Below are 14030 nucleotides of genomic sequence, written 5' to 3'. Positions count from 1 at the left end.
AGAAAAGTTAAATGTGCAAAGCTGTAAAGGGGCCTGCCAAGGACATTAACATATTTAACATATTAAGATAGATAGTCTTAAATGTTTCTCACAAACAGAAGACCATTCTTCTATATACACATATAAAAAAAATCTTCTTCTAAAAACGTTAGTTAAAATTAGGGATGTGCCGATATGAATATTTGGCCAATACCGATACCGATCCGATATAAAATTAGAAATGGTCCTTGAAGAACCTGAAAGGTTCATTGACCTTCTTAATAAATGTGTGTTTCTAGGTGACTAAGGTGCAAAAGAAATTGCATATTTAGACATTTACTTTTTTTAGAAAGTAGGGAATAACAAAATGGCAGAATTTTGCACTAAATTATCAGATATTTATTGATATATCGGATTGGTAAAATAATCGGTAATTTTACCAATACACCGATATGCCTATATTGGCCGATACCGATAGAGTACCGCTTAATCGGTCTCATCCCTAGTTAAAATGCTGATATCATTTCCCAAAATGGCTGATAAACAGCTGGGTAGATTAAAAGCTTGTCTGAGGAAAGTAAAATCAGCACATTATATAGGGTGAGATGGCTCTGTTCAATTTGAAGCAGTTTTCATTCTTAGGTTAGGCATGTTCTTACTATTAGCATAAATAATACCTATTTGGTCAAGCCCCGAAAAAATTGCAGTGCATTTATGCTAAGAGCCGTAACCCTAACAACAAAAGCAATCTGCCCTTACATCAGAAGACGAAAGGTGGGGCTTGGCCAAAAAAGGTGTTTGAGAGGTGTGCAGTATGAGAAATGCCATGCATGCTATGCTGTTTGCCACGTTCTATTTGACACGAGCCAGCTTAGCTCAGGGTAGAAACAAAAGATACCTAGGGTTATTAGGATTGAGTAATAACATTTGTACTTGAAAGAAAACACAAGGTTTACCCACTACGGAAGGTCTAAACAGAAAATATGTTCTGGAAAAATATCTATACAATTTATATGCTGAATAGTATTCTTTTTATTATACAATTTCCTTTAATTGTTAATAATTTTCTTTCCTTACACGTTGTAATGATTATATATATTATGCTGCTTCTTCTCACATTCCACATTCTACTTTAGGATTTTTACGATTGAAATTCTTGAGTCCAAATTTCCCACCAATTCGGGGCTCCGCCCCTGGTGTATTTGACCTACCACCCCCAACCACTAATGCGGCCCCGCCTCCGCTCCGGCTTTATCTATAGAGTCCATGTTAAAGGCATGTTAGAAATTGGCCGGAGTCACCTGGCCCCAAATTTTTAAATTTGAAGAAATCCGTTAATTCACACAAAACACCTTCCAGATGTTAGACAATGCTACAGGAACTTATTACCGTAAGTAGTTTCTTCCGTAAAAATGAAGAAATCTGGGTACTACTTTACTATACCGGAGACACCTATCAATGATTTATTTCACAATTTTTTACATTGCTAACGTTCTATTCTGCGTTGCAGAAGATTTCTTTAGGTGAAATAATGGATTTCTAACGAAAGTAATGTCTATTTCTTACATATGATAGCCCCACGAACCATCATGGGGACGAGGTATGCCTACTAGGTTAGGTTAGGCCTGTTAGGTTAGGTTCCATTAGCACTCCTTTCGTTCAATTTAGCATATACGGACAATATCGGAATTACAAATTCCACAGCATCTTCCACACCCAGCAACAACTTCACGACGCATCCTCGACACGTCATGTTGTAGAAGAAGCAATAGCGCGTATTGTGCTCTCGTGCAGAAAGCAAATGGCAGCAGCAGCAATAGCGCGTCGGAAATAGATTTTCATAGAAAACCACATGCATTCGCATTAAAATGGATCAAAACTACATTACCGAACATCAACAACGCTACAGAAAATGATTTGCGTAAGTAGTTTCTCCTGTAAATTTGAAGAAATCTGTCTCCGATATAGTAAAGTGTTACCAAAATCTGTCCGGGGAATATCAGATTAGTACCCAACCTTCTACACCGAAAAATACCTACTATCATGTTTGTCACCGGTGGAAATTATACATTATGCACGTGTAGCTGATGGATAGCCCCACGAACCATACACGGATAGACCCACAAACCATTTCCGATAAGGTTAGGTTAGGTTTGGTTAGGTTAGGCAAGCATAGTAAAAAAGAAAGGGTTTGAAACACTGACAGGGGCTTACATCATCAAACATATTCAGCATCCGGTTGTCGTAGGGCATGGAAATGAAAGCAATGGCAATTGTGCGTCGTTGAGCTATTTCTCTTGAAAAATACATGATTTCCCGGTCAAATATATTCCACGATGAAAGAAAATACCTCGACGAACGTTGTAAACCTTGGAGAAACTCATTTCCGTAAGTAGTTTCTTGCCTAAAATTGAAGAAATGTGTCTCCGATGTATGAAACTGTTACCTTTTTTAGCAAAGACGTCAACATTTTTACAATGTAAATTTATTTCAGTTCAGAGATTATGAATTTTTGTTATTATTAAAACATTATATTCATACCATCCCCTTCTTCAATCTCCCGCACTATTAAACGTCTTGAAGGTTTATAGCATTAAACGAATACATAGTAAATAATATTTTATTAGCAATGTTTTCTCACCTGGTAGGAGTAACCGGAAAGAAATACACGTTCAATAATATTGACGGCCAAAAAATAGAGTCCTATAAACCATGAACAATACTGACCCACCAGAAGACAAACGTTATCATTAAACAAGCAAACTGTAAGAGTACACGATGCAAGTGCAGAGCCTAGAAAGCAAACTAGACTTAATTTACCGTTGTACACTAACATGGTTAATTGCATATTTTCGTAACACACAAATTACAAAATGATAATTGAAATTTGTCAATGCACATTGTTTACAAGTTGAACATTTCGCAGAACAAAATATCGTGTCTCATTTGTTCTTAGCTTTTGTTTTTATTTCTTATACAGCGTGATGCGATTTCAGGGTCCCTGTGATTTCTGATGGTTGCAAAAGGACATTCTCGTTTGTTTTGCATTTCATGTTTCTAGTGAATTATATTATACTTATGCTGGTGTGCAAGTTGTCCCCAACTGTGCTTGGTTCTTGCACTACAGGTGTGCGCAAACTTCGATTAGGGGAAAAAGGTCTCCTTTATTGCACAACGCGAGACCAACTTTGTGTTCTGACGTCAGATGTGATACTCCTACGTTGTTAGGTTTGGTTGGTTCTCTTAGCAAAAATATGTAAAAAAATGTAATTTTTATGCTAAGAAAACTAAACATAACAAATATAACCTAACAACTTAGGTATTTAGCCCAACAATAAAAGCATCCCTCGATGACGCCAGAACGCAATGTTTCTCTCGCGTTGTGCGATAAGTGAGACCAGGGGATGAAGGCGGAGGTATACATCCACTCCAAGACACAAGACAGTGAACGACGCATTACCCCAATATGGTTTATCATAATTCCCCCCAAAGTAGTTTGGATGAATACATAATAATTGATTTTTATATGAATATATAGCCTAAACTATCCACACATTTTTAATTGTTCAAATTTTCGAAATAACGGAAAGCTAGAACATTAATTGTTTAAATCAGGGGTTCCCAAACTTTTTTTTTTGTTTCACAGCGCCCTTAGTGTTTCAAGACATTTCCGCGGCGCCCACGTCAGAATATAGGCCTATCTAACACTTGCAACGCTCAGTTAGTGATGTTAGGTTGCTTTCCTGAAGCAGTGGTGTGCGTCTACGCGTAAACAACGATTGTTTACATTCTACGTGTAGACAATGTAAACTATTAATCTACGTAATCAACGTAGACAACATGGCGTTCGGCGTTCTCCGTGCAAGGCACGCGCATCGTTCTAGAAGCAACAACAAGCATCAGCATGTGGACATAGAGAGCGTGAAGTATTCCACTATCCAGAAATATGTATTTTAAGTATTTATTTACGTTCAACCAATTCATTACCTTTAATTGAACTGCAAAATAAACTTGTCGCGACATACCCAAAAAATGCGATGTCCGTAGAATGACAAGATTTGTTTTACTTCTATTTCTACCATTTCACACATGGAAAAATCTGGTATAAAGACAAATGCACTTTCCTATACAGTAATAAAACAAAAACTATTTTTAGCCTACCCTTTTGTCAGTGTAAAAAAGAATGTCAGTTTTCACTACGGCTGTCTTTTTTTTTTTCCTTTTTCGATAACTTTGATTACGTCGGATGGTCTTAAGTTCGTTATAGGCCCAGATTATCGATATGTTTGAAGAAAAAAATACTTTCACTTTCAAAGACCACTGGGATTTCCATCTTCCCTGTTGTTTGTATTGTCTACAGTAGACTATGTAAACTATGAGCCAATGTAATCTTCGTGTAGATTACGCGTAGATAACGCATGTACACGTAAACATATAGTCTACGGCACATCACCTAAAAAAATAAACACATATTTCAAATTCAGAAACATTTTGTGTGTAAAAAGTACTAAATAAGCACATATTTGGAACAATCATATCATTTCACTGAACATATTGGAACATTTCGCTGCGCCCTTGTAAGCCAGCCACACTTTGGGAACCACTGGGTTAAATGCTTAAGTTAATTTCAATAGAATGAATTATATAAATAATATGCATTTAAACAGTGTTGTGTACGGAGATTAAGATTTTAGAAATTCACGATTTGAGTGTTTAACACGAATTGTAATCCTGTTTAAGCTTTGGTTCTCCTTCAGTACCGCTCATGTGTAACTGTCAGCCCTTGAATGGTTGTGTGCATACGATTCTTCCAGTACGTGTGCTACATTGTCCTTCCCCTGTATGATGACTAGCCAAAGCAGGGTTGGAGATGTCCCTATCCAAAATACACCCTGTGTTTGAGGACTACGGCCAGATGAACAGTTAGACTCAAATACTAAATCCTAAACGAAGACGGACGCAGAGGCAGAGTCAGTCCCCGAACCGTAGGTTCGAATTGAAAGTAATGAACAGTGGTTAAAAGCAGTGGCGGTGGCCAACGTGATCAAGAAATCGAAAAATTTTCGCTAGCATATGTCATAGAAATGTAATGAAAGAGGTAATTTTAATGGAACTTTCTTTACTAAAATTGCAGGCAAAAATTCAGATTTCCTAAGATTGGTTTATTTTACTTCGCAATTGTACTATTTTTGGCTAATCGCGAAGATGAGGATGAGTGAACACTCACAAAGAACACCGATGCCCAGGCCGAGATTCGAACCCGCAATCCCTGGCGTCGTAGCATGCTGTGCCGAGGTCGGCCATAGTTTCTAGGAAATAAATGCGACTATTAAAATTTCGACGCCTGTCACCTTTACCATTTTTTTGATATTTTTAAATAGAATTGATGTTTAAATCTGGCGTGGGACAGCCAAGTTGTTTAACTTTTAATTTAATACCGTATAGTACCTTGGAAAACGGTGTATGTAATAATGCTCTAATTTGACTCATCTTTACTAACTACCCTTCCTTTCACACACCATCGGACACTTTCACTTCACTAAAAAGAAAATCACTGAATAATTAGAGACACCGAGTGGATCACGGTATTCTCGCCTTGCTTTGTTTATAATTTGCAACCCCAGCACGGCAGACTAGCCGTGTTACTAACAACTGAAATATGATTATCTGCTAAATGAACTGTAGATCTACAATTTTTAGAATTCAATGCAAGAAATTGAATTATATCTCCCAGTGAAATTCTTATACTGATAGATTTTCCGTGTGATTTTTTACAAATATTAAAATAAAAAATCCCCTGATGACGCGAATTCCCTTTGATATTTAGGCAATTCTTTGTACAGTAAATGTCTTCAATGTTGTCAACGTCAGGCCGCGGTGGCTCAGTCGGTAACGCGTCTGACTACCATGCTAAAGGTCCCGGGTTCGATCCCCGACCGGTTCAAATCCGGGAACTTTTCTAACGATGGAAGCGGCCCCGGCGCCCACCCAGCGTCGAATAACATGGGTACCTGGGGGAAACCCTGTGGGGTAAAGGCGGTCAGGGGCGTGATGCTGATCACATCACCCCCACTCACGACCGGATCAAGAAAGTGCGGGGCGTTACCCCCACACCCCCTATACACCTTCATGGCGTGGTGCTAAGCACAGGGGAACACTTTACCTTTTTTTTTTTTTTTTTTTTTTGTTGTCAACGTCAGTTGCAACACATGAGTGTCTGTGTGCGTGAGAGCAAGGGATATATATTTTCTTAAGGAAGAAATCGATAACAAAAAAGTCTGGATGGCTCTTTAGACGCATCTATCTAAATGGTTATATAAATTTGGGGGAGATATTACGTTCGTTCTTGCCAAGTATGCAGGAAAGTATCTTTCTCGCGAATTACTTCTCCAACGAGTATTACAAATCGGTCAGGATTAGTCACTTCTCTGTAAAGTTTGCAGCTACGTCAACACAACGCGATAGCTCTCGCGTCGTGCTACGACGCGAACTGGCACGGCTGGTTGTCTTATGGCTGCCACTGGGCTACAACCCCACCTCCTCGCTCGTTAACTGCGGAGACTTTTTCATGCCTCCGCGCAGGCCTCTGCGCTTAGGCCAGATTATGCTGGCCCAGAGCAAGTGAGAGAACAGCTGGGGATGCGGCGAAGGAATTGAGGCGGCCGTAAGCTGGAACGCTTACGAGATTCGAATCTCCTCCTTCGTAAATGTATTAATTTAACTATATTTTACCAAAGCAAGTGCTATTTCTTTTTCTGAGGGTAGAGCCATGGCACGGCGGCTCTCCCCTTAGAGCCGCCGCTGGTTAAAAGTCCAGAAAGCCAACATGAATCAATCACTACTGCTCAGCTTAAAAGAAGAAGTCCATATTTGTGTTAAAATATGGCTAATCCTTACCTGGCGAGGTGAATATTTTGGGCCGTAACTGGTGAGGTGGGGTGAGACAAACCCCGAAAAAAAATGTCCTCGTAAGGGAATGGTTATGAATATATTTTAAAAACTAAAATAATGAATGAAGTTGATTTTAATTAACATAACTACATCAAATTAATTAGAAACATTACAGAAAATACACATAAATGCTATTTTATTTCAAAATGCAAAATGAAAAGCAAAAAATGCACACCTTTATATTTTAAATTTTTTCAGCTCATAAAGAAGGAAAGAATCCCAATTCTTACAAATATTTATTATTAGGACACAGATATAAGGAATAATAAAAATATTCCACAATCAGATTACACTGATGCATTTTTCATGCAGTTTATGTTGCACAATTTTTACACATGTTCAAAGTGCAAGTTGAGCAAATAGAAGTTTTTTGTACTCAGAGTAAATGATTCGTGTCTTTCTGTCTTTTACCCTAGAACACATGCCACATCTTACTTGCTTAGTTAACTTCCTTCTTGAAGATGTAGGTAGTTTTTTCTTGATGATACGTGCTATATTCAAAGCACTACTTTCAGTACAGTTTGTGCCAAGCTGCCGTGCCTTCCCAATTATGCTCAGGAGTTGAGTCATGTTGTGCTTTCTGGTCTGGACGTTCGGATTAGGTGTTTCAGATGAAAAATTACAGTATTTATCCTTACTTGTTTATCGCCTCTTCTGGAGGTGCTCCCTGTCATCATCATCATCTTATTTTTAACCTTCATCATCTAGACCGATCTTCTTTACTAGATGACATCTCATGTTCCGTGTTAGTGTCATGTTCGCTCCGGAAATCTTAGGGTACCACATTCCCTTTATTACCACTGAACTAGTTTTCCACATCATTGAGGATGTCCCTAATCCACTCGTTAAAATGAGGATCATTGGCGCTCATAACATTACTGGAGATTGCCATTAGAATACGAAAAATAAAAATTACAGAGTCACAAAAAATGTTACGTAAAGGTCGTAAGTGAGGTGGGGTTTAGTCCACCCCACTCTGTATATAAAACAATATCTCACCCGACTGCTTACACAGGTCAACACAACCTCATCCTCGCCCAGCTGCTAGAGAACTGACTGAAATGTACTCGTCATTCCAGGTATCAGATGTGACTAATATGTAAGTACGGGCATTCAGGATGTCCTGATTCAGGATCTCTTTGAAAAGTGTATCGATTCGGGATGTGTTTATCACAGATTTCATGTCTCAGTGGAATTTGTCCGGATTGAGGATGTCCTTTAACTGCCTAAGGGCAGTTTCTTGTTCGACCTTTAGAAGCAAGGGGAGATCATAGTCCAAATCACCTTGAAAAGACAAAATTAGGTTAGGTTAGGTTAGGAATCATATCGTTCCATTGCTACGCGTGCACGTGCATGTTCAAGCGGTGGAATGCCTACCCTATGAGTCACTCCCACTCTAGGGCTCTAGTCAAGAAGACATCCTGAGTTAGGACAACCTCAAATCTTTACCAAAACAGAACACATTTCCAATCGAGACAATTTTCAATGGAATTTCCACAGATCCTGAATCGAGAGACATCCTCAGTGTGGTATAAATCTTAAGTACAGTCACTTCAAAATATTCGTGGGGTAGCTCTCACCCCACCTCACCAGTTAAGGGTTATAAGTCCAGAAACAACGTGAATCAATCACCACTGCTCAGCTTCAAAGAAGAAGTCCATATTTGAAAATCTGATGGAAATATTTGTGTTAAAATATGGCTAATATGTTGTTATGGTGGGGGTGGAATATAATATCATCCACAACAAGGATGTTAATGTATGTTTCTCAGGTCTTGTTCAGTGTTTCTCAACCGCCGGACCACGGCTCGGTAACGGACCCTTCCATCAGTTATACAGGGCCTTGAGAGGTTCTCATGAAATGTGTCATGTTAGTTTGTGTAGCAATTTTCATTTTCAAATAATACTAATAGAGGGGTGTAAGGGGTACCTTCCACGTAGGCGCCCAAAAGTCAGCCTCACTTCCACGCAGTACACCCTGGACTGGATTTTGCAGACGAATGAGGCTCTGGCGATTGGCACTATGGTTAGTATAATTTTGTGTGTGCTGAGTGCCCGTTTACAGCCTCAGCTTTTAACGGAAGTCAGAATATTTTAAGATTTTTAGTTATGCAACGTTAGAGTTGTTATTTGTAATGGTAAGGGGCTGGCCCCCGTATAATGTGACAGGTGCAAAATAGCCTAAGTGTTGACGCACCCAATATTTTAAATTCAAATTCAAATACTAATAGCTTTCCCAATTAGTAGTAATTGCATTTTTTCGCTGTTCAGAAGCAATGAAAATCGGCACTCACCAAATTAATGTAATATTGTAGGCCTGAGGACATTGCAAAATGCTATTAGATTCAGTGATTGACAGCTTTTTTGGGGCAAATATGGTCTAAGAAAACCATGAATATAACTAAGATAAAACTACGGATTTTGAAATATGATGTTAAAACATTTAATTTATTAATTAATACAAGAGTGGATTAAAAGTGGTATTGCTTAAGAAGACTCATCTGGTAACAGCATGAAAAACTATGTTATACAATTTAATTTGTGGCCGAACTTTTTGGCCAAATATTTTGGTAATTTGAAACAATTGTACACAATTACTAAAATAATTTGCTTGGGGTAAACAATAATTTCTTTGTTGCATGTTTAAAGAAATGTTAGGTTGCAGAAAGCAATATTTTGATTATTCCAAACAATCATTTTTCTCATTTAATTAACGTACGAAGTCTTTTAACATAATGGCAAGGTACGAGAAAAATGGTTGAGAACCACTGGTCTAGTTGGTGTGGTGATTGCGCACCCCCGAAAAAGTATAATTTTCTCGAAGATAAGAAAGGTGTTAGTTGGGGACCAACTGAATGTCAAGGGTCCATCACACGTGCCACACACACTGCTGCAGAAATTTCAAATGCAAATACCACTAGTTCTTCTTCCACAAGGCTGCTCCTTTAAACGTCGAAGGTCACGTGACCTCAGCTCCAAGATTTACTTGCAAATCGATCCCTCTTTATGGTCTCGCGTCAGTTCAAAATTAGGTCATGTCTCTTCGCAAGGTCTATGGTCAATGGCGACCAACAATTGGCGAAAGACGTGAAGGGAACAAAAAAATCACTTCCTCAATGACACCTAAGGCAGCGAAAGCAAATTCTGTTATGTAGGCCAAAAGTTCCGATCAGCGAACCTTGTTAATTATATATTGGTGCGTTTCTATTTGTGGATGTGGCTTGCATGTTTACTAGTCGATCGAGAACTTGTCTCAAAAACATAAACTTTGTGACAGAGGAGTAGCGAGAGTTGTACTTACTTGGAAGGATGTAATGTAATGATTAGGTTAGGAAGTTAATGACATATCATCTTTTTTTTTCTGAACTTTCAAGACAATGCTATACCTGATATAGTCCCAGTAGGACTTGAAGTCCGTTTCACTTAAGTTAAAAAACTCAATATGCTGACCAAGGCAGTAATTTATTTTATTATAAAACATAAACTAAACGTAACGTTTCAACCTTCTAGCAAGGTCTTCTCCAGAATTTGCACCAAGTACAAATGTAACAAGATACAAAAACAGGACGATATATATACACAAACATTACTCCGCTCCAGACTATTCAACCTTGCTAGAAGGTTGAAACGTTACCTTTAGTTTATGTTTTATAATAAAATAAATTACTGCCTTGGTCAGCATGTTGAGTTTTTTATATCATGGAAACAAGGCTTAATGGTGTTTTAAGTTAGAAGCAGAAAACATTGTTTTCATTTTACATTTTCCGGCATTTTTTGTTTTCAGATCATTTTTTCAGTATTTGTTTCTGTTCTTATTGCATTTTTTACCATTTTTGAAGTTTCTTCTTCTCCTTCCCAGTTGTTTCATGAATTTTAAATGCATTGGCTAGCATAAGTTACATATTTAAATTCCCCTACATGGTATTTTTAGCAAGTACGCCATTAATTGTAAATTTAATTTTCTTCCAGGAAACTTAAAACACTTTGAATGAAGTCTACATTGAGTTTCTCTTGTTGGCCACCAGCATCGCTATAATCTGTGATTTTAAAGTAAAATAAGTCACAACATTAAAAAAAAATGTAATCCACACGAAACAAAACTGTATTTTCAGATGCTGTAGTCGTACTGTATCGTGCAAGGACTACTTTCAAAGGAGGTGAATGATTTGCACGAAAAAAAACTTGCGGAGTATTTTACATAACCTTGAAGTAAAAGTATAGAGAACTACATTAGAACGTAATTGCTTTTTTTCCCTTTGCTTAGATAGTTTAAATCACCAAACAACAGATTTTATCAAATTATTCAACCATTCTCTTGTAATTTATGAAAAAAGCTTTCATTTTAAGGGTGGAAATTTTTTTTAGGTCGTTTCTTAATAACTTTAAGGTCATTCTAGGGGTCATTTTTTGAGATATTTTAGGTCATCAACTTCCAAGCCTTACTAATGATCCTCAAGTTGTCATTTGTTCCTTCCTGGGCTCCAGTTCATTTCGTGGGGGTAGAGCTTCATGTTACTAATGTCGTTGCCTTGTAATCAAGAGGTCTTTGGTTTGATTACCGCTGGAGGCACATAGTGGTTCGGATCGCAATTTAAACATTGGGTAAGGGGTGAAGACACTCAAATGTCAACGCCCCTTCCACGTATTTGAACCTGGTCTGCATTTTGCACACTAGCGACGACTCACAGCCTGTATAATGCCCCTTGGGGCTCAAGTTGTGTCCTCCTATACTGAACGCAACTCCAACTGGCGGCTGGGAAACAGCGAATCAGTGATCAGTTAAATTTTCTTCGACTGAGATCGGGCATTTTCGAGTCACAAGGTACCGAGCGTTGTTCGCGGGAAGAAACAAATGAGCGTTGGGTCCACCACATGTTGCCAAACGTACCGTAAGGCGAGAAAGTCTTCTCGGGCAACGGTATTCGCGATTAAAATTATCCTATATGCCATCTGGTGAGATTTTCAGGAACCACTCCACGTAGGACACTTCGCCGTGTTGAAGCCGTTCAAAGCATGGGGAACATGCGAAAAAGTAACGTATACTATTCAGTTTTTTGCTGTAAATCGTTTTGTGGTTCAGGACAAGTGAAAAGCTTACATGTGTTTTCCACCCCGTGGAATCAACAAAAATAAATGTTTAAATAAATCAAGGAAAACAGAACTGATTGACAGATTGGCATAACTGAAATGCGGCAAGGAAATTACGAAGAATGTACGAGTCTGTTCACGTTATTTTCGGAAATAATCTTTCGGAAAGATGATTTTATTGCCATGAAAGTAAGTTTTAAATTGTTCTTTATGAATATAACATTTTTTTTCGAAAACAATGTATTATGTATGTAATTTGGAACAGGTGCAAGTCGATTAAGTGTGAAGATGAAAATAGTTTGAGAATTAATTAATGTCCGTAATCATAGAAGTAAGTCAGAAAAACATAATTGACATGCTAATGTTGCTGTTTCCTTCAGTAAGTCAAATTTTAGTGAAGACGGAAGATAGCCTCAATGAAATTGTTGTTATTGTTATTATTATTATCATTATCCAGTGTTGTTATTAAACCAGCCTGCCTGTTTGGGAAAAAAAAACTGCAACAGCATGTTTTCATTTATTTCCTCCCAAGCTTTGCAATACAGGTGAATTGCTTTATTTTCAAATCATTTCTGAGAGCCCCAGTTAGGCAGTTTCAACCGAGGTGCAGTGCAGATGAAACAGCACCGCTTTGAAAAACCAGTGCGTATACATTAGTTTCGTGCGCGTTTTCCGTGTTATTTTTATTTTCATAATTAAATGATTCGCTCTCAGCACAGCTTCACCTTCGTTATAGTCCCTGGAATTCACATCGCATTCGCAATATTTAAATGTAACGCGTAATTTAAACGTTTCTTCCATACCAGCAATGACAACACGCTGCTATTACGTACTACTACTGAATGTAAACAAAGATCTATCCTACGTAGAGCGGCCACATTGGAAGCGACACTAGCGCTCAGGTGGTAATTTTAATCGCGAATTGTCAACACCAGAAATCAGCTGAGGTTAATGGTACAACTACACACGCGGTCCTGAATGATGAAGTTTTCAAAAGGACCACCCACAGGTCGCAATGCAGGAGGACACAGAGTCATATAAAGACAACTGGCAAAAACAGAAGTACGCTTGGCAACGTTGCTTCGTGAGGCCGATGTGATGCCTTCAACTTTTACTTCGCAACTGAATTTGTTGACACCCATCGAGCCACACGCCCCCGAAAATGATTGGGGGACAGAAATAGCCATCAAGGTCAACTGCCAGTTGGAGTTGCGATCAGTATAGGAGAGCCTAATTTATATCAGTTTTTCGTGCTTTTTCAGGTAATGTTATGATTATTATTATTTGTAACATTCGGTACACTTATCTAGTCACTTACTTACATCATTCCTGGGAGCAGTAAACTTTAGGTTGTCATCTTGTCTCACTTTCATTCGATGAGTTGCCGACTTCTGGGGCGACATTTCGCCTTATCACAATTCATCATCATGTTAGAGATTAATGAAACGTGAAAGTAAACCGAAGTAAAATAAAATAAATCAGTCAATTAATCAATTAATATCTATGTCCAGTCCCGATTAACCTATCAGTATATTCAAACAAAACTTAATTTTTCTAGGCTAATGAGAATGGATCCGCCTCTCTGGTTTCAAATTTTTATCCCTGAAAAGGCGAATTTTGACGAGGTTGGAGTTTTATTGTAAGTCCACTTTTATGCACAGTAAGGCTAATCGGGACTGGACCTACAGTTTAAAGTGGGATCCGAACCACATATGTGCCTCCGCCGAGTATCGAATCCTGTACCCCTTGATTACAAGGCGACGACGTTACCACTACGCCATCCAGGTTTATTTGCACTTGAAATTATAATGTATTTTAAAGCTGCCATAAACTGAAAATAATTCCATGCCACATGTCATCTCGGAATTTCTCCATTTTCTATAAATCATGATGTGATGATTAAGAACACAAATGATTACTCCATCAAAGGTGTTATTTTCTCATACACAAGGCATAAAATGCATTAACATTTGCTAAATGTGTATTTTGAAGAACGCAACTGAGATACACCTC

At 38.2% G+C, this 14030-nt stretch overlaps 1 protein-coding gene across 1 annotated transcript in view; it reads right to left on the bottom strand.

Moving 5' to 3' along the window:
* Icmt (isoprenylcysteine carboxylmethyltransferase ste14) overlaps positions 1–2897 on the bottom strand; it is a 36022-nt gene extending 33125 nt beyond the window's left edge. Inside the window, exon 1 of the mRNA XM_083110127.1 lies at positions 2621–2897. Coding sequence (XP_082966253.1) covers positions 2621–2827 — 207 coding nt within the window. The 5' untranslated portion in view covers positions 2828–2897. The remainder of the gene's footprint in view (positions 1–2620) is intronic.
* Positions 2898–14030: the final 11133 nt, after the last annotated feature.

This window comes from Lepisma saccharinum, chromosome 23 (assembly GCF_977018435.1).
Source record: "Lepisma saccharinum chromosome 23, izLepSacc3.1, whole genome shotgun sequence".
NCBI lineage: Eukaryota > Metazoa > Arthropoda > Insecta > Zygentoma > Lepismatidae > Lepisma > Lepisma saccharinum.
Note: the sequence above shows the minus strand (reverse complement) of the source record. Positions and strands in the feature narration are given on the sequence as shown.